The sequence below is a fragment of the Pogona vitticeps genome, chromosome 2 (genome assembly GCF_051106095.1).
Source record: "Pogona vitticeps strain Pit_001003342236 chromosome 2, PviZW2.1, whole genome shotgun sequence".
Lineage (NCBI taxonomy): Eukaryota > Metazoa > Chordata > Lepidosauria > Squamata > Agamidae > Pogona > Pogona vitticeps.
This window is the reverse complement of record NC_135784.1, coordinates 205,369,750-205,395,896: the sequence shown is the minus strand read 5'-3', so window position 1 is coordinate 205,395,896 and position 26,147 is coordinate 205,369,750. Positions and strand designations below refer to the sequence as shown.

At 38.8% G+C, this 26,147-nt stretch overlaps 1 protein-coding gene and 1 non-coding gene across 3 annotated transcripts in view; both read right to left on the bottom strand.

Moving 5' to 3' along the window:
• Positions 1-26,147, bottom strand: part of SLC44A1 (solute carrier family 44 member 1) — a 130,514-nt gene that overhangs the window by 13,617 nt on the left and 90,750 nt on the right. Inside the window, exons 8-15 of one of the 2 annotated variants that reach the window (XM_078384840.1) lie at positions 21,820-21,959; positions 19,293-19,479; positions 18,124-18,289; positions 13,127-13,283; positions 11,997-12,080; positions 10,502-10,639; positions 5,000-5,236; positions 4,173-4,457 (exon numbers count right to left, since the gene is read on the bottom strand). In XM_078384840.1, coding sequence (XP_078240966.1) covers positions 4,173-4,457; positions 5,000-5,236; positions 10,502-10,639; positions 11,997-12,080; positions 13,127-13,283; positions 18,124-18,289; positions 19,293-19,479; positions 21,820-21,959 — 1,394 coding nt within the window. The remainder of the gene's footprint in view (positions 1-4,172; positions 4,458-4,999; positions 5,237-10,501; positions 10,640-11,996; positions 12,081-13,126; positions 13,284-18,123; positions 18,290-19,292; positions 19,480-21,819; positions 21,960-26,147) is intronic. The other variant, XM_020801469.3, reaches the window with a different exon arrangement.
• Positions 15,913-16,075, bottom strand: LOC140705057 (U1 spliceosomal RNA). The gene has a single exon (XR_012084619.1). It is a non-coding gene; the product is annotated as a U1 spliceosomal RNA (small nuclear RNA).

Below are 26,147 nucleotides of genomic sequence, written 5' to 3'. Positions count from 1 at the left end.
AGCCTCCTCAGGTCTCCTCTGATCATCAGCGCTGTGGAATCCCCTTCAAGCAAATCCAGATACAGAGCTATCTGCAGACTTTGCACTCATAATGTGAAAGTCTGAGACACTGTCAGGCACACCCCATCTCCAGCTGGGTTCTACATGTGAGCAAACAAATGCCCACTTGGAGTGTGTCACTATAAACATATTCGAAATGATTACATGAGAAAGGACATTTGTGCATTACTTGCTCACTTTTATGTATTACTCATACCAAATTCATTTCTGTTACTATCAAGATTTGTCCTAACTGTATTTCATCAGCTAGTCCCAAGAACCACAAACTGAAGCAGGCAGACAGAACAGCATGTACATAGAGATGCTTCAACTTTAGTATTATCGTGAAATATAGCAGCAAAATTTGCTCTCTCTCTCTTTTTGGCTTTCTGGCACTTCTCTGTGCCTTTTCTTTGTACCCATGAATTTGACATCTCTCTTAAAATCAATGCATTTTAAACTAAAATAAGGAAGTGAATGAAATGAAGGGAGCCAGGACTGATTATTTGTCCATTAAGCATAATTTAATAACAGAAAAGGCACAACAACAAAAAAGAGAAAGAGAAATAAAAGAAAGAGACAAGCAGAACTGGGGTAAATGTTACTTCAGCACAAGGGTCTCCAAACTTTTCAGTATGAGGGCCACATCATACATTTTTGCACATTTTCGAGGACCAAAGGGGGGCAGTTTTATAATGAACAAATAAGATTTATTTGCATCAACAAACTTGTACATGTATACAATATTAATGGGAATGATGGAACTGATTGTTTAATTTCAAAATATTTCTAAACTGAGGTTTCACGCTTGAGGAGCCAATTATTAGAATGGACTGAAGATGCTTATTAGAAAAACTTGCTCGATAGTTGGACTTGACATACTTCATTATTGAAAAAGTTTCTTCGCACAACCATGTACCAAAATCTGACACAAATCCGCAAGCAAATCACTTCAAATTTTGAAACTGCTCAGGCTGCAAAGATTTATAAAACTGGATCAGATTTCCTTCTTTAGTCTTTCAGCTTGTCATCTGACTGGAGATCAATAATTTCCATTTGAAACTGACTTTGGACTGTTTCAACATCACAGTCAAAAGGATTTTGAATCAGACTTATTTCATCTATTTTTCCATCAAGATCAGAAAATCGTTCCTGAAATTGTTTTTGCAAGTCAGAAATTAATTTTGTTGCAACTGAAGAAGGAAATTCTGCTTCACATTCTTCAAGAAATTTTTGACATGGGAAATGAACCAAGCTACGAACTTTCACTTGTACTTGAAGTAGCACAAATTTTGCCCTGAATGCCTTGACATGTGCAAAGAGATTACAAATTACATTTGTTTCACCTTGCAACTTCAGATTCAACTGGTTCATATGGCCTGAAACATCTGCAAAATGTGCCAATTTCCAAAGCCAGTCAGTGTCAGATAAAAGTGGTTGAGGTTGATTATTCTCTGTGAGAAATCAATCAATTTCTTTTCTGAGCTGAAAGAACTGTGATAGAACCTTTTCACAGCTAAGCCATCAAACTGCTGTGTAATACGGCAAGTCAGTGATCTCAGAATTTGTTTCTTTCAGAAAATCACAAAACTGATGATGATTAAGCCCATGAGATCGAATGAATTAACTGTTGAAACAACAGGTTTCAGGACACAAGACATATCCACATATTTTCTGCACAATGCTTGCTGATGGATAAGGCAATGCAGAAACATCGGCACTGAGAATCCACCAACCTCACAAACTTTTGTGATTTGTCCAATCAAACCTTTCTTCAATCCAGACATGTTCTTTCCTCCATCACTTGTCACACATTGCAGTTTATTCCATTCCAGGTTATAGTCAGACACAGTTTTTTGCAAATCTTTGAAGATGTCATCTCCATTTGTTGTACTGTGCATGCTATGCATTTATGCTAATTCTTGTGTGACATTAAAGTCACTGTTGATGTCATGGATGAATACAGTGGGGCCCTGCTAGACGACTACCCCGCAAAACAGGTAATCCGCAGGATGATGACTTTTTGCAATTGCTATAGCGATTCACAAAACGGTTTTTCCTATGGGGGATTTCGCTGGACGATTTGGTCCATGCTTCGCAGACTGTTTTTTTTTGCAAGACAATGGTTTTTACAGCTGATCGGCGCTTCCGTTTTTCACAAGACAGGGATTTTACAGCTGATCCGCGCTTCGCAAAATGGCTTCCCTATGGGCGATTTTCGCTGGATGACAACGATTTTTCCCCATTGGAACGCATTAAACGGATTTCAATGCATTCCAATGGGGAAACACTTTTCACAAGACAATGTTTTTGCAAAACAGCAATTTCAATGGAAGGAATTAACATTGTCTTACGGGGCACCACTGTACTAGGCACTGTGACGTATCACACACATCAGCTAATTCATCAAGTGCGAGAGAACCAGAACTGGAAACTTCTTGCCTTGTCCACAATTTGATCAGCTATATTGCCTTCTACAGCTTCAATTCTTCAAGCAACAGTATTGGGTGCAAGACTCAATGTTTTGAAAAGATTTGCTTTTTCTGGGCATAACTCTTCCACTACTTCCATCATACACTTTTTTATGAGACATCTGTCAGTGAATGGCTTTCCTCTTTTAGCCAGACCATAAGCTACTTTGTAACTGGCCATGGTCAAAGCTTCATTTTCAGTTTTTTCTTTCATAAAAACAGATTGTTGGGAAAGCAAGCTGTGTTGCATTGATTCAATTTTTTTAATGCTGTGAACCTGTGTATTTTGGAATAACCTGACTGATGTTTGGTCTCATTGTGCCAACTTAAGTTGTACTCCTTCAAAATGGCAACAGTGTTGTTACATACGACACACAAGGCTCTATCAACGGCTTGTACAAAGAAGTATTTCATGCCCCATTTTTAATTAAATATTTGACACTCATAGTCCACCTGTCTCTTCCTTTTTCCTTCCATAACTGAAGGGTATATATCTGAAAAAATATAACAGTTAATCTTTAAAATGCCACCACATTTTTGTCATTTTTATTTGTTCTTTTATTTTTATTTTAAATTTATTTATTTTTCATCTAAAAGGGTTACCCCCTCCATGACTACAGCTTTTTTATTGTTTCTTTAGGTATGAAATTGCAAATGCCACTAAGAAATAACATGCTTCAAATTATCTCTCTTCAGTAAAAGCTGTACATTGGGCAGTTTCTGGACTGAAATGCCAGGGAGGAACCATTGTTCATGTTAGATTTGTTTCCCCATATTCCCTGCATGCTGGCTTTCAATTGCTATACAGCTGGACCACAGTATTTGCAGGATCAGTACCCACAGTTTCACTTATCCACTGCCTGAAAATATTAACCCTCCCCAAACAAATGGAGGAGCCATGGCGGCTTGTTTGAACATGACACGCAGGGAGGCGGGAAGATGGACCCACGCAAAAGGAGCCAACCCCCCCCCCGGGAGGGAGAGACCTACCGCCTGCTGCCCCGGCCCACGATGCTGACCCCTCAGAGTGGGACAGATGTGGCCTGTGGGCCATAGTTTGGAGACCCCTGCTTTAGCCGGTTGAAAGGAATAACTGTATCCATGTCTTTGGTGACAGAGGAATGTGTGGAAGTGTAAAAATGAATAAGTGTCATAAGCGTGGTAAAGAGAGCTGGTTTATAGAGATGGAAATGAATAAGTAAGTGCAGCATCTAGAGACATTCCTTGATCACCTCTGAATTCTTCAACCAGACACATCAAGTATTTATTGCAGCAAAGCAGAGAAGACATTACCAACATGTTGGCAAAGACTTGCATTTACCCTCTTAGGTGTGAGGGATCAAGCGATTATGAGATGTGGCGATACTAACATTCTATCAGCTACTCAGTGTAGGCCATACTCTTCAATAAAAGCACAGTAACATTCTGTCAAGTCTACTGATAAGTTCAATGTCATCCAGGAAGGAAAAAGACTGAAAGCACTCTGTTGTTTGGGTCTGATATCTGAAGTGCTCCAAGGCAAGGCCTGTTTTCCTGGGTATATATAACCCCCAGGACACTGTCAGTACTACTAACATCCTTACTGAGAGAATTCAGTTGTGCTCTGAAGTTACAGAAACATGAAGTTACAGAAGAATGAAGATACAGTTCCTTTCAGCTTACTTTTATGGGAGATGGTCTCAGCTGTGACAAAAACTCTGCCATCCAGGTGATAGGCAAGCTCACAAACAGAAAAAGTAGAACATTCTGAGTGACACAAATGACAAAGACTTCTCCTGAAGAAGCACAGTCAGTGAAAATAGAAAGGGACAGGAAGTATAACTGAAACTCTTGGATGAGAGCAGCCATTTCTTCTCTTGGACCTACCATTGGTTTGAGCTCCCTGCCCTCAGGTCCACCTCCCCTGCCAGCTTCTTTCATTGCTTTTCTGCTGTTTTCCACAAATTCCTGAAAGATGGAGGAAAGCTCTGTATCAAAGTTCTGCACCACAGGAACTAGGTTCAAACTCCCAAGATCCTCAGAAATGATAATTCTTGTGACCCAGATACTAGAAACAGTCTCTAATGTTGTTTTGAAAACCAACATGACATGGAAGGATGACACTGAAAAGGCTAAGGATTTATTTTGAATTTCTACCTCTAGCTTTTAAAATTCAATCCAAAAACAGGTTTGCTTCTTCAGCAATAGGAATAGCTACAATGTGGAATACTCAGAGTAATTGTTGGCTGGCAGTACAGACCTCCCCCAGGCAGCAACAGAAAACAAAGCAACATTTGGGTTTTTATTTGGCTTTTAAGTATCTTCCCATATACCAGATGTCCAGAGAAAAAAAATGAGGTATCTCACAAAAAGCAAGAAAACCCAAACCATCTATCAAACAAATGGGAATACGAACACATATAACCAAATGTAAAACCCACTGCTGTGAGATTTTTTATGTAACATGGTACCTTAAGTTTAAAGAATGCCTAGGTATTAAAAGAACTTACCATAAGAACTTTATCCATGTAGAATTCCTTCCCTGGGCTCCCATCATTATACTTAGTGTCAATGGCAAAGCATAAGAACAAGACATCGACTGCCATTTCATAAATAGACAGGAAACAGTGAGCCACCAGGAATGCAAACAGGCAGACAATGATGAGTGGCAGCACCCACACGGTGTAGTCCTGCTGGTAGTTCAGCAGCATGATCCCCGCCAAGCCGGTGCTGCACACTATTAGGACCTAGACAGAACAAAGGCATGGTTATCCAAAGGCGACCTACAGGTTTCACCTCATCCAAAATACCACAAACTGTTAAGTGCTGCCAAATCTTTAGGTATTAATTTCCTAAGACTGTCATTTACACCAAATCAACTGATTCCCTTTTGAGAGTCCACAAGTGCAATCTGAAGAAGAAGCTGATTGAATTAGTCAGCACACTAAGGGAGACCACAAGGCAGTCTTTTGCCTTCAGCCCCAGAGCCTGTACACCTGCTGTCTTCTCACATGATAAAGAGTAAAGGGTACTTATTTAGCAATACAATTAATTAGGGCACATCCTGGATTTCTGTTCTACAAGACCATTCTATTTCCTCCTATGTTAGCCATTACAAAGCAACAAACAAAATCTGTTACTTTGTGAAGGTCAGGAGGAACCTATACATGTCAACTATGACCCCACTTCAATCTGGCTATTTTTAGAAGTGCAACAGTATGTGCATGTGTTGGAAACAGAAAAATCCCCAAACAAGACCAGGACTTTATAAACATTATTTATGTATTTATTTATGTATTTATTTATGTATTTATTTATGTATTTATTTATGTATTTATTTATTTATTTATTTATTTGATTTATACCCCGCCTATCTGGACCGATAGAGCAGTGTTCTAGAGCAGTGGTCCCCAACCTTTTTGCCTCCACAAATCGGTTTAGTGGGTGGGAGGGCAGATGGGGGTCCGTGGGAGGAGCCATGCATGCATGGGAGGAGCATGCATGTATCTGCCCATGCAGGGGGGGAGATTAGTCTCTGCAGCATGGTCCTGGCAAGGCCACGGACCGGGGGTTGGGGAATCCTGCTCTAGAGTACAAGTGACCAACCTCTTAGAGGCTATTCAGTTCTCCAGACATGTTCTGCAGACCAGAACTATTCCAATTGTTTGCAGAAGGTTAGGATCTATGATAATGCTGATAGTTGTTGTGGGTTTTTCGGGCTCTTTGGCCGTGTTCTGAAGGTTGTTCTTCCTAACGTTTCGCCAGTCTCTGTGGCTGGCATCTTCAGAGGACAGCACTATGTGCTATGGTGTAGTTGGCTTGGGAGTGGAGTATTTATGGCTGTGAGATGGGCTTTTTTTTTGTAGATGGGTGATTATTGTGTCTTGTTGTGGGTGCATTGTTGTGATAAGAAGGAGAGATTATCTGTCACTGTGGTTATATGGGTGTCATTAGCTGGTCTTTTGTGTGTAGTGATCCCCGGTCCTTGTGGCTGGGTAAAGTTTGTTGACCTTTTGCACGCTGTATTTTTGAGAGCTGGGAGCCAAGTTTTGATGAGTTTCAAACTTTCCTCTTTTTTATTGAAGTTCTGCTGGTGCTTGTGGATTTCAATGGCTTCCCTGTGCAGTCTGACGTAATGATTGCTGGTGTTGTCCAGTATTTCGGTATTTTGAAATAGAATTTCATGTCCAGTTTGTTTTAGGGCATGTTCAGCTACTGCAGATTTTTCTGGTTGTTTTAGATTATGCCTCTTTTTTGCTGTGGGTGGTGGTTGGAGTTTTTGTCTAGGTACCGGTCTGTGTGGGTGGGTTTTCTATAGACCTTGTGTCCCAGTTGGAGATCAGTTTTGCGTAGGACCATGACATCTAAGAACGGGAGTTGGCCCTCTATTTCTTTTTCCATGGTGAATTGTATATTTGGGTGGATGCTGTTGAGATGGTTTAGAAATTCTTCCAATTTTTCTTCACCGTGGCTCCAAATTGCAAAGGTATCATCCACATATTGGAACCAGACTGTGGGTGTGAGGGGTGCCGAAGCCAGGGCACGTTTTTTGAAATGCTCCATGTAGAAGTTTGCTATAACCGGGCTGAGGGGGCTCCCCATGGCTGCTCCATTTTTCTGTTCATAGAATTCATTATCCCACTGGAAATAGCTGGTTGTTAGGCAATGTTGGAACATGGCCAAAGAGCCCGAAAAACCCACAAAAACCATTAGATCCCGGCCATGAATGCCTTCACAAATACATAATGCTGATACTTTGAAGAATAATGGTTTCATACATACTTGAATGATATGAGTGAGGTGGTAAACTGAGGGGACAAACATAATTGTGGTCCTTTTCCTTTTTAGAATAGCCATGAAATACTGGCCATATATTTCACAATATTTCTACAAAATATGCATGGAGATCCATTGGTTTTTTTCCCAAAGGAATGGAATGTGAACAGTTGTAACACAATGCTTAAATTAATGACAACCAGCTGAAGTAGTTTGCAGGGCATCTTTATTCCAGACTGTCGCAACAAGAGCACATACAGTAATAATGCAAAAGCTGTGTGTGTTGAGTGGGGTGCAAGGAAATCTCTATATAACTGCTGCGTTGTTTGTTAAACTATCTTTGGGTAATATGGTGGCCAGATTACATTTTCCTCCTATTTGTAAAAGAAAGGTTACTTTGATTCAGTGGTTCTTCTTTTGCAGCTCCTAACTGCCCTTAGCATATCTAAGCAAGTCATGCAAGCCATCAAAATATGTCTCTCCAAGTAATACACAGTCATTCCATGAAAAAGATTTTCAATGCATTTTCAAGTGTTCATCCTTTTTTGTTATAAAAAATACATCTGGAAACAGATCCCTGCATTCTACTTCAGTCTGAATCTTGGTTTAAGTTAAAAGCAGAGTAGCTTAGTAGGAACTGAAACAATTAACTGACATCAAGAAAATTTTCAATTTCTGGTTTCAGCAGTTCTTCTCATTGGGTTATTTTCTGTCATATGAGAAAAATGTCCACTCTACTGACTCAAAGAAGACCTTCATGGTAAAAGTCGAATTCATTCTATGTAAGCTTTGTTGTGCAATCCCATTAAGGCCATTTGGATCTAATTATTTGCTCCCTCCTGCTGCAATTTATTGATTTGTTTCTTTATAGGAGTTCAAAGCCTCTGACTAGAGGTTCAAGCTGGATACTGTGTGAATTAATGCACAGTGAGAAAAAAATAACTTCATAACTAGGGCCACAGTAGTTTGAGCTGATTTTATATTTTACTTTGAAGACTATCATGTGGAGCATTTTTAGTTATGGGAAATGAGACCTGAAAGACATTAATAAGTCAGCTTTTTTCACGGGTTCCTTGGCAGTACTTATTGCAATCGAAACTGAAACATCTTTTTTTTGGCGGCGGGGGGGGGGAGCCCATGCTGGAACAGAGTGCAAGTCATTAACATTACAACATCACAACTCCTTTTCAGTCCTCCACATGGCTAATGTGTACATTCTCGTATACTCTGCCCCCCCCCCCCCCGGTCAGTTCCTCCTCACTCCTGAAGCCCCAAGATTCTCCCAAGCTGATATGTTATAGTTTAAAATCCTCATGCATTTCACAAAACTGGAAGCAGATTTCCAACCAGTTCCGTTTTTGTTTTGTTGGGGAAAGTAACTTTGAATTAGCACGGCTGTACCGCTATCAATGTGGACTACCTTACTGACTACCAGCATTGATGCTCCCCCTCCCCTCAATCACTGTCATACCAACAAGCAAGGCTACTCTGAGACTTTTCTCTTCTCAGAGGAACTAAAGTATAGTGGCCCAAGCAATGTTTTTTAAAACATCACGATGACCAGATGAAATCTGCAGGAAAGGAACCCGAGCATCAGGAGGAACAAGACTTGGATAACCAAAGCAGGAAACCTTCATTGTTGAGAATGTTACTATTATTTATTAAAGGCTCTTCTATCTCCAGTAGAGTCTTCAATGTCAGAGGAATCTGGCTATTTGCAGCATTTTCCCTTAAGAGAGAAAACATACTTGGGCATTAGGGATAAATCCACAGGCAACAATGTTAGAAGAATTATCATGTATTAGCTGGACTCCTGGAGAGACCAGAGTTGAGTGTTTTAAACATGTTTTTGCCTTTGAATTCAACAACAGGAGTCTTATGCTCACAAGCTGACAGAAGGAGTAACCCATGCCCTCTTTGCTCCCAGGGAGGGCCTCACTCTAGCAGCTGATTCACAATACAGGTCAGATAGCCTTATTTAATTTTGCAAGAAAAAGTTTTCAAGAAAAAGGAGCCGGGTCAAAATAAAGTTGTTCTGTGGAGTCCCACCTGGATAGCTGTGAGAGGTTTAAAAACAAAGAACATTGGTGAGAAGTGGTCAGCAAGGTGTGACTGCACCAGCATAGTTGTTAAAGTAGAAGGCACTGAATTCCAATGCAAAGTAACTAGTCTGGGATCACAAAATAGTTGCTGCTTCATATGTGGGATAGCTCATGCTGGACAGGAAAATGGCTACTGGGTCCTTTGTGTCCCACTCCCTTTCTCCAAAGCTTCACATTGATCCTCATCTTCCCTTAAGCTCTCCAACATTAAATCCAAGGAGTCCAGCTAATTAGCAAAATCTGAGTGGTAACCACTAGGGCAAGAGTGGCAAATCCTTGGCATGCCAGATGTTTTTGACTACAGCTCTCATAACCCCTAGCCTGTATTGTGAAAAGTAATGGACAATAGGAGTATTGTCCAAAACATCTGGATTCCAAAAGTTCACTGCCTCTCCACGTTGCTAGAGATTACCCTTTTTCCAGCTTTCCAGCACAAAGTCAGGAAAGGTCTGGTAAGCAGCAACACTGAACTGAGTGTATCTTAGATTCTCATCCTCTTATCTCCAACAAGAGAAAGGATTTTGCTGTGTTTCAGACATGCTCCGAGGAGGCAATGTTGTTTGGTGTGCAGCTTTCTAAATAATTTGCAAATTCTTCTCTCTCCTTTTTTTTGCAGAAGGCAAATGCACCATTAGACCAGGGGTAAAAAGGACCAATCATGGCAGAAAGGAAACAGCTCTCTTTAACTGCTGAGAAGAACAAAAGTAAGCAATGGACAAGAGGAAAGAAGAAAGGGTAAGAGTTGGCAAATCTTGGAAAAGTATGAAACTAAGAAGAGTGAAAATGTTGGAAAAATGGAAGTGGAAGCTGAGACTTTTGCAGAAGTTACACCAGTGCTGCAAGAAAGAAAAGTCTCTTTCCAAGGAAGAAAAGAACTAGGGTAGAACTAGGAGAACATCCTTTCAGATACACAGATCATATGATCATGCTTTTCCTGGGCAGTGACAGGACACAACCTTCTCTTCTAGTTCACTCTGCAGCAGCACCCAGATAACTACAAGATGTGAATTAGTACAACACAATAAACAAACAATGACGTTCTTGACATAGAATTAGAACACAGTACACAAACAGTTACCAAGAACACACTGCCCCGAGTATTAAGAGCTCCTAATATTTCTGGCTCAAACCTACTTTTCCAAGAAAGAGCATGAAGTCTCCCACTGTGTTTATGGCAGCCACCCGTAAAGCGTTCTCCACAAGTATCACAAAGGCATCCTTTGCTGAGGTGCAGAAGTTGGTGCTGTTGATAGCAGTGGCTGTATATGCATTCTGGGTAAAGAAAAACACCGTTTCATTGGTCAGATTCTCTCTCAACTGAACTCCAAAATCAGTCATACTTTGAGTTGGTTCATTACAATTAATGACACAAATAACTTACATAGATTCCACTGATTTCAACAGGTGTCATTCAAACCCAACAAAGTCTGGATCCAAGCTGTTATAGATAAAACAGCGGTGCAGTGGCAATCTCACACTTTGCCATCCAGCTAATAAGACACAATGCGTCAAGTTCTCTTATTGCCCTATCAAATCGCTATCACTATCTTTCCATACTGGCCCTCTAAAAGCAGATATGAACATCACCAGAAAATCAGTATTAATGGAAATTATTTCTAGTTGCACATGCACACTAGGTTAATTCTTGTATTGCTAAACAGAATGCAATAACTGTGTAATAATTCAGTGAGAACAGACCCAAGAGATCAACTATAAGAATATGTCCCTTGTAAACAAAAATGCAATATTGTGTAAGACTGAACTATATATTTGAATTGAAAGTGTAGGTAGTGGTATTGTTTTTAAGATACTATAACCTCAGATTCCTGCAGTGCCCAGGGTAGCTTACTAGATTTGTATTCATGCTGTTTTATTTTGGTCCACCCAAAACTGAGTGGAAGGTATTTGGACATGATACAGATAGGTTCCAGAATATACATACTTTAAAAACAGAACACACGGGGTCATTTAAAAAGTCCCACTCTTGTAAGTCACAAGTGCAGTTAGTACACAAGAGGAACATGATATAACACCAGCATACTATTCAAAGGAAATCTGTACAGTATTAAATAAGGGTGATTACAGTTGGCCTGCTGCAACTCCGTGTAGATGCCTCTCAAGAATCTGAGAGACAGGCAATTACAGATGCTTATTTTTAAAACTACAAGATGCTGAGATAAGAAAAAAAAACTAGTGAAGACTTCAGTCTTATTGCAACAAGCATGCACTGTGGTCTGCCCACACACTGCAGTCAATCACTCCACACAGTTGCTTCAGTATTGAAATGACTGCATTACCATGGCTTCTTATCCAAAATGTTTGATTACTTCTTATTTACAGCCAAGGATTTCCTGCAAGGTAACAATTCACCTTAATTTCAACAAAGGCTCTATGCAACAGCACAGAAGAACATTCAAATGTTAAGACATAAATTAGCAACCTGAGGGGAAATATTTCTTCCTGTGGTTTATATCTGATTGCAAGAAAGGTATAGGTTAAATTTTCCAACCTGCAATAAATAAATAAATAAATAAATAAATAAATAAATAAATAAATAAATAAATAAATAAATAAATAAATAAATAAATAAATAAATAAATAAATAAAGCCAGAGGACATACAATCTTACCTGATTTAAGTAAGTCAGGCACTTTTCCAGACACCAAAGGCAGCAAATGCAAGCTTTCAAAATACATCGAGCACAGGCATTTTCCTAAGAGGCAGAGGGTATAACCAACAGAAAGTTTTATTGAGTTAAAAGGAAGCATTGCATTCCCTTAATGTGGCACTCTTTAACGATCAAGAAATTAATCTTCTCTGACACAGCTGCTTCCTTGGATGAGTAGTTCAGAACCCAGTTTTAATTTGATGGTTCCTATAGCTACATAACTACCTAGAACCACATCACACACATAAACCAGATGGTTTTGTCTTAATGAAATCCTTCCTGTGTATGAAATCATGCGGAGAATCAGGCTGTACAAGGAGACAACAAGCAGTTTCATGATCACGGTCTAAGAAAACAGCAGTTTGCCGCCCCCCGCCCCCAAACTGGGCAATGACATTCAGTCAAAATGAAAGCTAGAGCTAAATAGCTCAGTGGTTTAGCTATCTAGCTGCAGAGCCAGAAACTGGAAGTTCAGTTCCCCACTGAGCCTCTTCAACAGGGGCTGGATTAGATAATCCATCTTCTGCAATTCTATGATGATGGTATCTACTGTCATTTTTAAGTGCCATCAAATCACATCAAGGTTTGTGAGATATTTAAGAGGTTTTACCACTGCCAATTCCCAATGGGCTTCCGTGGCTCAGCAGAGACTTGAATCTAAATCCCCTGATTCCTATTTCAATATTCTATCCACTATGCCACACTGGTTCTCAGCACTTAATCTTTCTTAGTCATAAAGGGAAAACAGTATTGTTTTCCTTTTAACTGAGCCTTTTCTACTTCCTCTGTATTCTGGATGCAGTGGTCATCTTAAAACAAATGACTGGAGAATAAGTTTATCAGGAGCTATGAACCATGATGCAGCGTTTCATGCTATATCCAGGATCAAGAGCCATAAGCCTCTGAATATTAGTTGCTTGGGGAAAGTGCAGAGGTCACATGTTCTACTTGTGGCCTTCTTTAATGAACACGTTTGACAACTAGGATGCTAGAATATGCAAGTCTTTGTTTTACTCTATTAAAACTGTACTGAATACTTTCTTATGTCAATTTCACTGAAGACATTCAGGAACATAGCCGTTTCCCCTTACTTTTCCTTTGACTTGAGTGTGAATATACATAAGTATCATCCGTGGAATCTTCACTAAGGTAATAATGAATGAACCTTTAGCCACAGTTCCTAGGTGGTAACAGATCAAACGATTGACAGACGCCAATATAGGTGTGAATGGCAGGTTTCTTTTTTCTCTGCGTGCAAAAAACAAACACACAGTGAGAAAGCATAGTAACAGCAGGCAATAATAACTAGCTGCCATACAATCAGAGACCATCTGATCAAATTATAAATACCTCTAAATGTAGATTTTTTTCTTCTGTAAATTCTGTATCCATTGTACTTTATGATACTAGTTCTGTACACAATCTTAAGAGTTAACTGAAGCTCCTAATCTGAAAAGCCTCAGCACTAAGAGAATAAAAGTATTTATGATTAAAGAGGAGAAACAGCCTAGTAATATATCTAATCTATTTGAGAACTGATCTTCTATATCTCCTTGCACAGTCTGTATACATCACATAATGGTACTGCCTCTCACTTTAAAATGGCTCCAAGTCCCTAACTCATTATAGAATAAGATTTTCATTTCACAAAACTAAGCCAATCTTTTGCATGTGTTTTGGCATTCAAAATGAAGGCCCCAATCCACATCTGTACAGACATCTCTAAAAAGACAAACCAATTAAATATTCCATTAAAATTTTAAACCAAGCAGGCACCTAAGATTTCTGATCTATCTTTAAATCCCACAGGCTGATTAAAGCATTAAATATCTTAATCTCCTCACTTGTGTTCCACCTGTGCAATTAGTATGCCACCTCTGAAGTTTTCCTGGAGACAATTTATACCACAGTTTCATGTTCACTTGAATCAGAACACTGTGCTTTAATCCCCACTTACTGACTAGTATTTGAAACCAGGACTTCAGATCATTGTCATGTAAACTGAGACTAAACCACAGTTTCCCAGTCTGGATGTCTCAAGAACTACTGATTTAAACCAACAATGATGCAGGAACCATGCTAAAGGAGGTGGGAGGCATGAGGTATATCTGTGTCTACTGTGTTTTTGGTCTGATAAATCATAATTTATTAAGTTGTGATTGCTGTGTCTGAAGCAACTTTGCAGGGGTTTTTTTAGAAGACAGTGATTGCTGCAGTACAGTGTAAATACTGATATAATCTTTACCAAATTTTAACATATTTATATTGTTAAAAGATCTTAAGAGATTATTTGATATAGACTTCTGTATATTCTCAATGATTTCCACACATTACTGTATTCTGAAGCTTGGCTGACACTTCTGGTCTATCAGTCAAAAGTACTGTGACAGATGGTGCTCAAAATGAAATTGTGTTTTTGTTTCCTGCCATAAAGAGGGCTAATAAAGATGTTTCAAGTTATTTTAACTGCATTTTTTAACTGCAGGATTTCAGTCCATTTGGGGAACACATGACTGATACAAGCTGTGTCAAATGATCACATCAAAAGATCAGTGGAAACATATTACTGAGCTTTAAAACATTGTTTAAATGAAACACGAGCTTTTTAATTCAGTTTACACCACTACAGGATTCACTCTGCTGATAGAATTTTTACCAGATGCTATGGGGTTTCATTTTGGTAGTTGTGCTTTGGCTTTTGTGCTAACAACTGAGTTTAGGCAAAACTGTCATTTTTCACTAATGCAATAAAAAATCCAGAATAAAATCTGTACCACTAGTATATACAATTAAAACCATGGCAAGACATTAGTTTTCTCTTGCGGATGAAACCCTCATGATTTTATACTTTTGCTCCTTGTCCATTTTCTCCTTTCAGAAAGAGCTGCCCTCTTATTACTTTATGCATATATTCTAAATAAGCCCCCAAGGTGTCTACAGGAAAGGGCAGCATAGAATATACACAAATTGTTTTATCGCCATAAAGGCCTGTAAACAAATATGCATGTCAAGAGAGAAAACTAAGAAATATGACAGAAGCTATGCTATGCTAATGAATGTATCACTAGGAACCTCAGTTGTCTCAGGGGTTTAGGATGCTACTTTCATCAACTTCCTTCACTTGGGAGTAAACCACTTGCACGAGCAATGGAATATATGATGTTGGAGCTTCAGAGAGTGCAGAAGATGCCATTGCTGACCCACACTGCTCTTCAAAGTGTCTGAAAACAGCACTGAATGGCTTCTCTTGTGACATCTGGTTATTTCTAAATGTATGGAGTGACTAGAAGGAGAGTAAAATGCCTCTTTGTGTGTGTATCTTGGTGGTAGTGGACAATCGTTCCTTCATTTTAGTGTAGTTTTAGTATTTTAATAGTTTTAAATGGAATATTGGATTGGTTGGATATAAAAAACGAAATAATGAATACTAAACAACACTCAGAAATGTTATCTCCATTTTTATCTTGTTTTTATTTACTCTTAAATAATTTGTTGAATCAAGCTGTGTTGCATAGAGAAGTAACTTACTGTATTTTTTGCTCCATAAGACGCACTTTTTCTCCCCCAAATAGTGGGGGAGAAAGTATGTGCATCTTATAGAGCAAATACAGTAAAAAAAAGGGTTCAGCCACCACCACCCAGAAGCCTCCCACTGCCATGCTGGGAGGCCTCTGAACTGGCACCAGAGGCTGCTTGCTGTGGCAGCCACGTTGGACCTCACCATTCTGCCATCTGCGCTGCTGGCTTTCCAGGATCTGCTTTCTGGAGCCCAGCTGGAAAACCAGCAGGGCCAACAGGCCTATAGCAGCAAATTTAAATGGTAGAATGCAATGAAAATAGCCAAGGAACAAAGGGAAAATAGTGATTCTAAAAAGATCAGGGGAAACATAAACACAGTCCCCCATTACCACAAACTAGGCAGTTAATTTTCCCACATTTGGGGAAATCACAGGCATCAGCATATCCAAAGTGCAATAGATGAGCCTTACCCTGGAAAAACCACTTATATGATCCTGGTATCTCCCCTGCCAGGTATGAGTTGGAATGCCCCCCCCAAGGCATGGTGACCCCCTGGCTGCACCTCCTGATCAGAACAGGGCTGCACAGCCCCAGTCCCACCAGAGGCCAAGAGAGCTCCTCGGTGTTTTGGGGTGCCCCACAGGACCCCATCAGGGGCTGGGTGTTCCTCCCACAATCCTCCAATGCACAGATATTTGCATACTTAATATGTGGGAAAGGCAGGGAAAGCAGGAAATCCAAACTTTCAGTTAGTGAAGAGGCTGCTTGTCTGCTTCCTTGCTAGTCCAAGCAGTTAGAGAGCTGGGAGAGACACCTGGGACTGCCTGGTATTGTCATTTTAAAATGTAAAATTTAGTTTAAAAGCTGTTTGTTTGGGGTTAGTGCTTGGGTGAAAAGGTGCTCCGTTCGAGTTGAAACCTGCTTGTGTAGAAACATGCATACTTGCTTTAAAATGTGCTAATTTCACTTTAAAAGCTGCTTGTTTGGGGTTAAACCGTGCTTGGGTGAAAAGGTGCTCTGTTTGAGTTGAAACCTGCTTGTGTAGAAACATGCATACTTGCTTTAAAAGCTGCCTGGGAAGCCTTTTAGACCAACGCCAATCAGCCATTAGGTGGGGAGAGGGCAGGAGTGGAGAAGAGCACAAAATGGCTGCCGTCTGCCGGCCGGCTTTTAGCTGTTTGGTGCTCTTTTTCGGCTGTTTGGGGGGCTACCAAGGCACTGTGAAGAGCCAGGCTCAGTCTACAGTAGCTGGTAAGTGACTTTCTTTTACATTTTTTTAAGTTTCTGACCTCCCCCCCCCCATAAAACTGCATTAACTAATTTTCAATGCATTTCTATGGGAAATTTGGATTTGACTTGCAAACTTTTCAACTAGTTCTGGGCATCTAATAGAGAATGTATTTCCAAAGGGTGTTGAAGCAAGGAAACTAACTGTGTTAACAGCTGTTAAATAGTTTAATTCCACTATTTATCCTCCACACAACTAAAAGGGACCTCTCAATGCAGTGCCAAATCAGACAAACCATTTCTAACTTAATATAGGCTTGAGCTGTAGCTGGGCAGAGTTGCACAACAATCTCATCTGTCATTGAGACGTTTCTATAAGCATGGGGAGGAGGTGGATGAAAGGAAATGTAAAATATAGGTAGAGTGGTATAGGTCTTATCACTGGCTGAAAATGGTCTGTATGTACTTCACTAAAATTTATGGTACACAAATTTATGGTACATAAACTAGAGTACACAAAGCTTTAAGTCTCTCAATTTGTTAATGACAGTGTAATGGTTCTTAATGCCACTGTTGACTGCTGTTCACTTTACATGGTTCAAATGTTACTCTGTTATAGTTTATTAAATATTTTAGTACACTATTTGGTTCAGAATATATTTTCCCTGTTTTCCTCCTCTAAAAATTAGGTGCGTCTTAAGGTCAGGTGCGTCTTATGGAGCAAAAAATACAGTACTCTTTCATCCCTAGGAAGTACTGTATCTTATTGTCTCTCCAGTACATGGCACAGAAAATCCTGGTAGCTTTGATCCTATAAGCTAAGTTCACAACACAGTTGTATATGAATTTTTAAAAAACAGAGAAAGAGACAGAGCATCTGGTTTAGAATTACATGCTAATATAAAATTATATTTTCTTTGTTGAACTCTATGTCAAAGCTCATTCTCACATTCTACAATTAAATTCACCAAGGCAAATGTTATTCTACCCAAACTATCTCCATTGCTGTAAGGACACATAAAGTGTATCAGTTAAAACTAATAAAAGACATTTTAAGCTACAAAGGTCATAAGCCACTAATGAGAACAGTGGATGAACACAAACCTAAACATTTAGAGGAAGTTGTTTCCAGAACAAACTGAACAACCATCAAGTGGGTCGACAAACAGCCAAAAAACACTGTCTTTTCTAGCTTGAGTCAGTTTTTGTTTGTTTGCCTTCATCCAGTGTATTAGTGGTGGTCTTGCCTTTCAGTTCCTTCTTTTCATTTTTTCCCTTCATCTGCCCAAACCCAAAACATTTGAAATTTTTAAGACTTATCAGCTGCCTCAGAATATCTCACCTGGTAAAATAATATGTCACCACAGCTCCTGCTACAGTCATCTGTTGACAAGCAAGGATAAATTCACTGATCCAAACTAACCCCACAACATGATACCACCACATGTACCTCAACGGACCTGCTACTCGGAACTCTACAAAGCCCTGTTCATTTTGGACAGGGCTGCCTAGAAAGAGAAACAAGAGGGGAGAAGACAGACATTTAAAAGATTCATTTACTCAGAATGCAGCCCTTTAAAACTTAAACAACACAATTATGTACAAAGAGCAATGAATTACTTTATGTGGCAACTATCTTTTCTACAGGCTTTTCATTAGGAAGTAAAATAATATCAACATTTATTTCTTGCCTTTTTGTCTTCAAAACAGGATCCCATGGTAAGTGAAAAGAAAGTCACAACTGGGGTTGCTCAAGAGACATTCCACAACTGGGTATTATAATAAAGTAATCCCTCTCCCCACCCACAATATCTTAAGTGGTGGGGGACTCAGAAGTGGCTTTTGATATTGATTTACAGTACATAGATACATATATCTATCTATGTCAGTGGTTCTCAAACATGGGTCTCCAGATATTCCTGGACTGCAACTCCCAGAAATCCTGGCCAACACAGCAAATGGTGAAGGCTTCTGGGAACTGCAGCCCAACAACATCTGGGACCCCAAGTTTGAGAACCACTGATCTATGTAAATTGTCCGACAGGTATCCTGGTACCAAACAGTTTATAGCTTCAAAAGTTAAAATTGGCACTATGAACCGGACCTGGAAACAAATAGATAACTGATAAGCATCTTTAAATGTTATGAAATGCATTCATCATGAGAGATCCTGATTATAATAATCTAGCATTAGCTGAAGTTTTCATACATTTTCTTGCATATAATGGATATTATGTATTTGTTTGTTTTATACACCATTTTTCTCCTGATATGGGGACCCTTAGAAATCCATGCACATTTGCTTTGGAACCACAATTCAGTTATACAAAAATATCAGTCATACACTGATGCTCTTTATTTTCAGTACAGTATTTTAAACCAGGCCCATTTAAATTTTCTAAAGTTAATTTCATTCAGTAAGAAAAGAAAGCATTCCTTGTGATCAACAGTCAGAAACAATGCCTTTCTTTCTTAGACTACCAATAAATTATGGAACTCTGTACTCCATACCTGTGGTACCTAGGAAGAGCAAGACTGCGATCCAATAAATCCAGAAGAGCATGAGGGCAAAAAAGGTCCAAAATGGCTGGAAGACGAGCAGTGGCAGGTGAATGAAGACCTTTCCAGCCACATGGAACAAGGCAATGGTGAGAGCTACTCGTTTGCGCATAACTAACATTATCAACAATAAGATAACCTGAGGGGAAAAAAGAATCTACATTACCTTTCAGATTTATTTTATGCACTGAGGCATACTTTAAAAAGGTACCTTCCTACCTTAGATATGCAGTATACCTGATCTTAAGATTTCAGGACAATAGGTATGAAATCATTCTCACTCTGACAGTCACCTACTAACAAAGTAGAGACTCAGAACATTTTGACATCTGACAAACCTGGGTCTGGAACACAGCATATACCTGAAATATACCTGCAGCTTATTCTGGCTCTGACTACTATCACCTGCACACGACTATAACATCTACAATAGGTTGGATCTAGACTAAATATGACCAAACCTGGGCCCAATCTACTATAAACAGGTCTTCACACTGATCAGTATTTGAATAAAACCTCTCTTTTTAGAGTATGAAATCATGCATATGACTTGATCTGGTGTGATTAATTACAATTATTCCGAAACAGATGCCAATATATTTACTGGTACTCCTAACAAGCAAAAGCACTACAAGGAGGATATTTTGTTGAGTGGTTACAACAGTGATTGCTACTCTAAGGGAGGTTGCTACCACCCCTGGGAGTCTTGGGACAGTGGGTGAGTCTTTAATACAGTAGTCACAAAATTAGTGTTAGATTGTTCCCAACAGTCCTAATCCCAGTGATAGTGATCCAGTGGGATGTTTTGCTATTAAAGGTTTCCTGCCCCATCCCAAGACTCCCAAAGATTTCCCCAGGGCAAAAGGGAGCCCTAGGTAGCATCAGAAACAAGGGAATGTTGGGTTCATTTAAATTAATTATTTCTGGTGCATAGATCTGTTTTACACCAATGTAACTATGGCAACAGAATTTTACCCATACTTTGGCATAGGTATTTCATAAATGTGGGCAATATAGATCTAACCAGGGAGTTGAATTCAACCATATGGTTAATCCTACCTGATAGGGCCATTGTGAACACTCACAAACATAGCATATACATACATCCAACCCACCTGGCCCCCACCTCAAATAAAGCCGTTAGGAAGCAGCAACATAGTGAAGAATGCAAGTTAGTTATCTGTACCATCCATTCAAATGGCAAAGACACTGGACTCCCAACTGCTACACTTCTGATTCATTTCAGATCAAATGATAAAATTGCTTTCAATGTATAGATAGGCACTACAGAAAATCAGCTTTCTGTGTAAACAAGAGGCAGTGCAGAGAAGTAAAACTGCATTTAAGTGAAATTTAAGCTTTTATAATGTAGTTTCAAAATATAATGTAGCATTTTACAAACAGTCCTCATGCACACATACTTCATTCCTGTGCCTGGCTACACAAAACAGCTCTAGCACTATTGACATGGTCTGCCTATACACCAGCACATACATGAAATAATAATACTGGTATTAGAATGTGAGAGTTGCTTTTAATCATATTTTCTTGATGGCTGAAGGAAACCTCCAGGAGCAGCATTTTGCTCTAAAATATGGTGCAGGCCACTCCATTTCTTTCCATTGCCTTCAAGATTGAAAAACAAAAACAAAAGACGAAATAAAATTCCAGAAAGCTAAAGTGACAATGTCCCCCCCTACTCAACATTTTTAGGGGTCAGTGTGGCCCACGGTAGGTTATGGGAGATGGAAACTGGCACTTGGACCTTCCAAAGTTGTCCACTCTTGCATTAATGTGAACAGGGGAAAAGGGTAGGACAGGAGAAGATGTACAAGCCAGTCTTGCCATACAAAGAACCTTGCATATTAACATATAAGAGACATTTTCATATATGGACAAAAACAACTGCCTACATCCACAGTTATGAAAAAACAAACAAAGCCATGACATCCTTATACAATAAACTGATTATTGGTGGCCATTTATTTGAAGGGTTGGGAGAGAAAACCCAACCAGAGTTGAAGTTTTAAACCTACATTTCTGTTTGCAGTGTGTATTTTTGGAACTCATCTTTAAGAAACAGACTTGGCATCAACATCCATAACTTTTAGGATTCTCATGTATTTTTTTCCTGCACTATCCACAATGTATTGGTGCACAGCCTGATGAAGACTAGTACAGGTTGAAAGCTAGTTATTATTATTTATTTTAAATTAGTGGTCAAATAAAGGTATCACCTGCCCTTGCTTTTGTTTACACCCAAATATGACATCATATATACTGACTGCGTAAGGGTCCACTGTAGGGTTTGTCTGTGTCGTAGAAAGGCATAATTCATATCTGTATGATTCATAGCATGGTATGATTCATAGCATGTGCATGTAATAAAATTAATACATGAAGTTGTATATTTTATTTTCCATTTTCTCTGATGTCCATGTAAGAAGGATCCTTAGTTCAATATGCATTCAGTACTTACTGTGAAGACTGTAGCTGCAATGGCATATATCAGGAGGGCCTGACGATTGTCTTTGGCTATTTGAAGCTGTTCAACAGTAAGCGTGTCACTGGGAGATTTCCGCTGCTTAGCATACAGCCACCACAAGACTCCTGTGCCACCTATGCATGTGCAGAAATAGATATAGGGTACCTTCCAGTTTCAAAACATTTGCATTATGGTGCTGAGGAAGTACAAGTAGCTTGACCAATTTTATTTTGTACTAGGCTATTTTCAGCTGCAACATAAAAAGTGAGGATGGAATGATATTCTGACTGCTAGCAGACAACGGACTGAAAGGAGTTTGTCCCTAAAAGACACCTTGAAAATATATTTCTGTTTCACAATTCAAAAGAATTAAGGAAATATAGGAAAGAGGAGGTTATATAAGGAGTTATGAACAGAAGCAAAACAAGCAAGAGTCTGGGGTGTGTTGATTGGCAGCATTATTAGAATCTCCCTGTTTTTTCTTTCCTATATGTAACTCACCATTGCCTGAAATTAACAAATGAAGGTCTTATGGTTGTTGTGGGTTTTTTCGGGCTCTTTGGCCGTGTTCTGACGGTTGTTCTTCCTAACGTTTCGCCAGTCTCTGTGGTCGGCATCTTCAGAGGACAGGAGTCAGAACTCTGTGCTCTGGCCTTCGAGTGAAGGTCTGTTCATTTGCTAATTTGCTGAGTGAGAAAGAACAAGCTGTGCAGATGTGACTAATGGAGCACAAGTTTGTCCTCATCCCTATAGATGTTTGCCATCAGTGAATTTTTTACATTTTTTTCCAGTGCACGTTGCTGCTTTGTTTTGTTTTTGTTGAAGCAAAAACTCAACAAGCATCTATTTTAAGCAGGAGAAAGACATCTTTAATACTTGATACTATTTTAATTTTTTGCAGAAATCCATTGAACACATTCTGTATATTGAAAAATGAAACTCAGAATTTATATCAATCAGTACTCTGTCCTATACTCAGATTAGCATGCCCTGAGATCCTGCAGTGTGAGGACTTGCCTTCCATTCTCTCCTACCAGAGGTTAGATGAGGGTGGCTGACTGTAGCTATTTAGAGCTGCAAACTGTTTGGGAATCAAGAACTCTTTAAATTCAGCTCTGTGAGAAATACTCTCTATTTCTTACAAAAACTTTTTTAACAAAAGACTCACATAAAAATCACTGTTGGAGGAAGGCTTCACTAAGCTTGACTCCTAGAGTGTACATCAATGTTTTAGAATAAAGTAAATCAACACAACTTTTGAAGCGTTAATGCTTTTAATATTACATCTATTGAGTCTTATCTGCTATTTTCACAATTGTGTATTTCATGAAGTGTTCTTTGAATTCATCAATGTAAAATCATTCTGTTCTGTAAACAATGCCATTTCTTTTGACACTCTCTGTTTATTTTGCTTTCTGATAATTGGCTGTATACTCATCACCATAATTAATTCTTAAGCACTGACAATGATCAAACTGGTATTTTTCCCAAGGGCATAGATTCAATCGTTCACAGTATGACGACAGTTGCAAGTCAATTGTTCCCAAAGCAAAAGTTGAACATTTCTTAAAGATGCATGAATGAGTAAGGGAAGTCTTTGTACTGACTGAAAGCAACTATTTCAGCCCACTTACGAGTGGTACTAAATAACAGAGTCTTGAAAGGCATACTCAACTCACTCCATGTGCTGAAGTGATATCCAGTGAGGAATTAGTAGCGTTTTCATTACATCTGTTTATTTTGTAAATATATACCGTGTTTCCCCAAAAATAAGATAGGGCCTTTATGAATTTTTGCTCCAAAAATGCATTATGGCTTATTTTCAGGAGATTTTTTTTCATGTACAATAATCTACATTTATTCAAATATAGTCATGTCCTGTTCTTCTGGTTGCTGCACAATGGTGGAGGGCGAGGTTTTACTTAACTGGGGTGTATTTTTGGGCAGGGCTTATATTACGAACATCCTGAAAAAGCATACTAGGGCTTATTTTGAGGTTAGCTCTTATTTTCGGGGAAACAGTGTATATATATATCTCCCTTCTTTTAAATATTCCTTTAAATTAAGCATCAGGTCTATTGGTTCCTGCTCATTCTCATTTTCCTTAATCTTTGTTCAGCAAGATAGTTCATCTTAGTTATGCATACAGGAATAATTCCAACAGATACCCTCCCAGTACAGGGAAACTGTGTTACACCATAAACCAGCCATGAAATCAAAAGCACACTACATAATCATATTTGTTCTCTTTCCAACATGTTATTTCAGGAGCATAAATCCTATTCCTCTCTACTAACTACAGTTGAGCACCACAGTGCCTACAAGTTAGTCTTCATGTGCTACAATTGAAAGACTTGGATTAAACACGTTCCAGGGCATTTTCTGTACCCCAACTGGAATTCATATGTTTTGAGTATTAGCAGTAGGATGAGTAATGTGGTTAAATTTAGGGATATGTTTTTAAATATTTTTGTTGTATTTCCCAATGGGAATTCCAATGTCTCTTCTGAATGGATCCAAACTAATGAAGAGCAAAGTGTATCACTTCTGTCTCTCAACATCATGCTTCACCAATGTGTTATACTGGCAGGGTAAAAAAAGAAGAGAAACCATTTTTGAAAAATTACAAATTCGTTCAACCATTTTTTATTCAGGTAGATAAAATCTGGGGATCTTACCCACAACAAAATTTAATACTGGTGGATGAAATGTGCCTGCTCTCAGGCAGGACAGTTAATGGTGATGTCTGCTTAATGAGAACCCAAATCAGAGTGAAATATGCTTGAAATTCTGATTAAGCTGTAATTGTGCTTATACTTTGGCATCAAAATCATCTACATTAATTTCATGTTTAACTGTGGTTAGGTGGAAGGGGAGCCTGTCATCTTATAGTCAACGTTTTTCTGATTTGTGTAAACCTAGTTAAAATAATCTGGAGCCCTCTAAAAAGAAGGAACAAGAAGCAGGTCTTCAGTGATCTATTTTCATATTCAACAACAAAACAACAACAAATGTGTGCCTTCCTGACATTTGTTTCCTCCCTTCCTCTGTTCATCCCTATTTCTTGCTGTATTTCATTCACACTGGAAAATTCTATGTTGGCAACTGACGAGAGTGCACTGAGCTTTTGAAAGCACTATGGTAAACATCATATTTTATTCAAGAAGCCATGATACATCTGTGCACTTTCTTGTGCACAGTTATTAATGGTAGCAGGCAAACTTTGTTCAACAGCTACAGCACTTCTGGACCGAATGGAAGAAAACCATTGTCGTTCTCTACTGATGAGAAGCCGCTCAATATTTTAAAAATGGTGACTGGAGGGTTTTTTTAGCTTATTTTTATTTGTCAAAGTGTTTCTAGATTACATGTTGTGTACATACCTAATCTAGCACCAATGAAAGTATCTTACTACACAGTGAAGGCAAAAAAGGAATAGTATTGTTGGATGGAAATAACCTGTTAGCTATTTTTGTATGTACTCCATTATCCAATAGCTATTATAATTGTAAGTGATTATTAAGAAGAGGAAGTATTTTTAAATTTTAAAGGGGTTACTGTAAGAAGGGTAATTCACCAAGTTTTTATTCACCAAAATTTTAATTCCTGAGTACACTAAGGGATGATGTGACAGGCTGTGAGGGGGAAAATGTAGAATAAATATATTTTTAAGAAAGTTTGGAAATGGCATAGCACAAAGGGAGGAAAAGGTCATTCGGAATCAATTATCCAATGTAGTAATGACCACTACTGTATCTTAGAAAATTTTAAGGGTCTTAAAATTTGGCAAATTTATGGAGATTTATCACAGGTTGTTAGCTATGGAAGGTAAATCAGGTGTTGGGAGAGAAACAACTACAAATAGATTTCATTCCTGGCTTGCAGGCCTAATAACAGCATTTGGCTATGCAGTACTGGAAAGAGGACATTTGATTAGATGAATTCATGAAGTGATCCAGCAGGATTCTTCTTTTTGAGTCTGAGAGATGAGAGAACAGGATTTCTCAACAGATGTGCTAGTTGGAAGGTTTTGAGTCAAGTAGAAAAGCTGAAGAACTGCACATTTCTGGGTTTTTGTTTTGTTTTTTGCACAATGAAAAAACATATCACTATATCTTGTGATGTACAAATATCAAATTACAGGTTGATTCAATATTTTTTCCTCTTTCCTTTATCACCAATTGTCAACATGAAACATCTGTTGTAGCATTCAGGAAAATGAGAAGGGCAGATCACAGAGATCACTATATTATTATAATGGATGGGAAGAAATCCTTTCAGTATTACAGTAAAAGAGTTATAGCCCAAATCTTTTTGCTCTA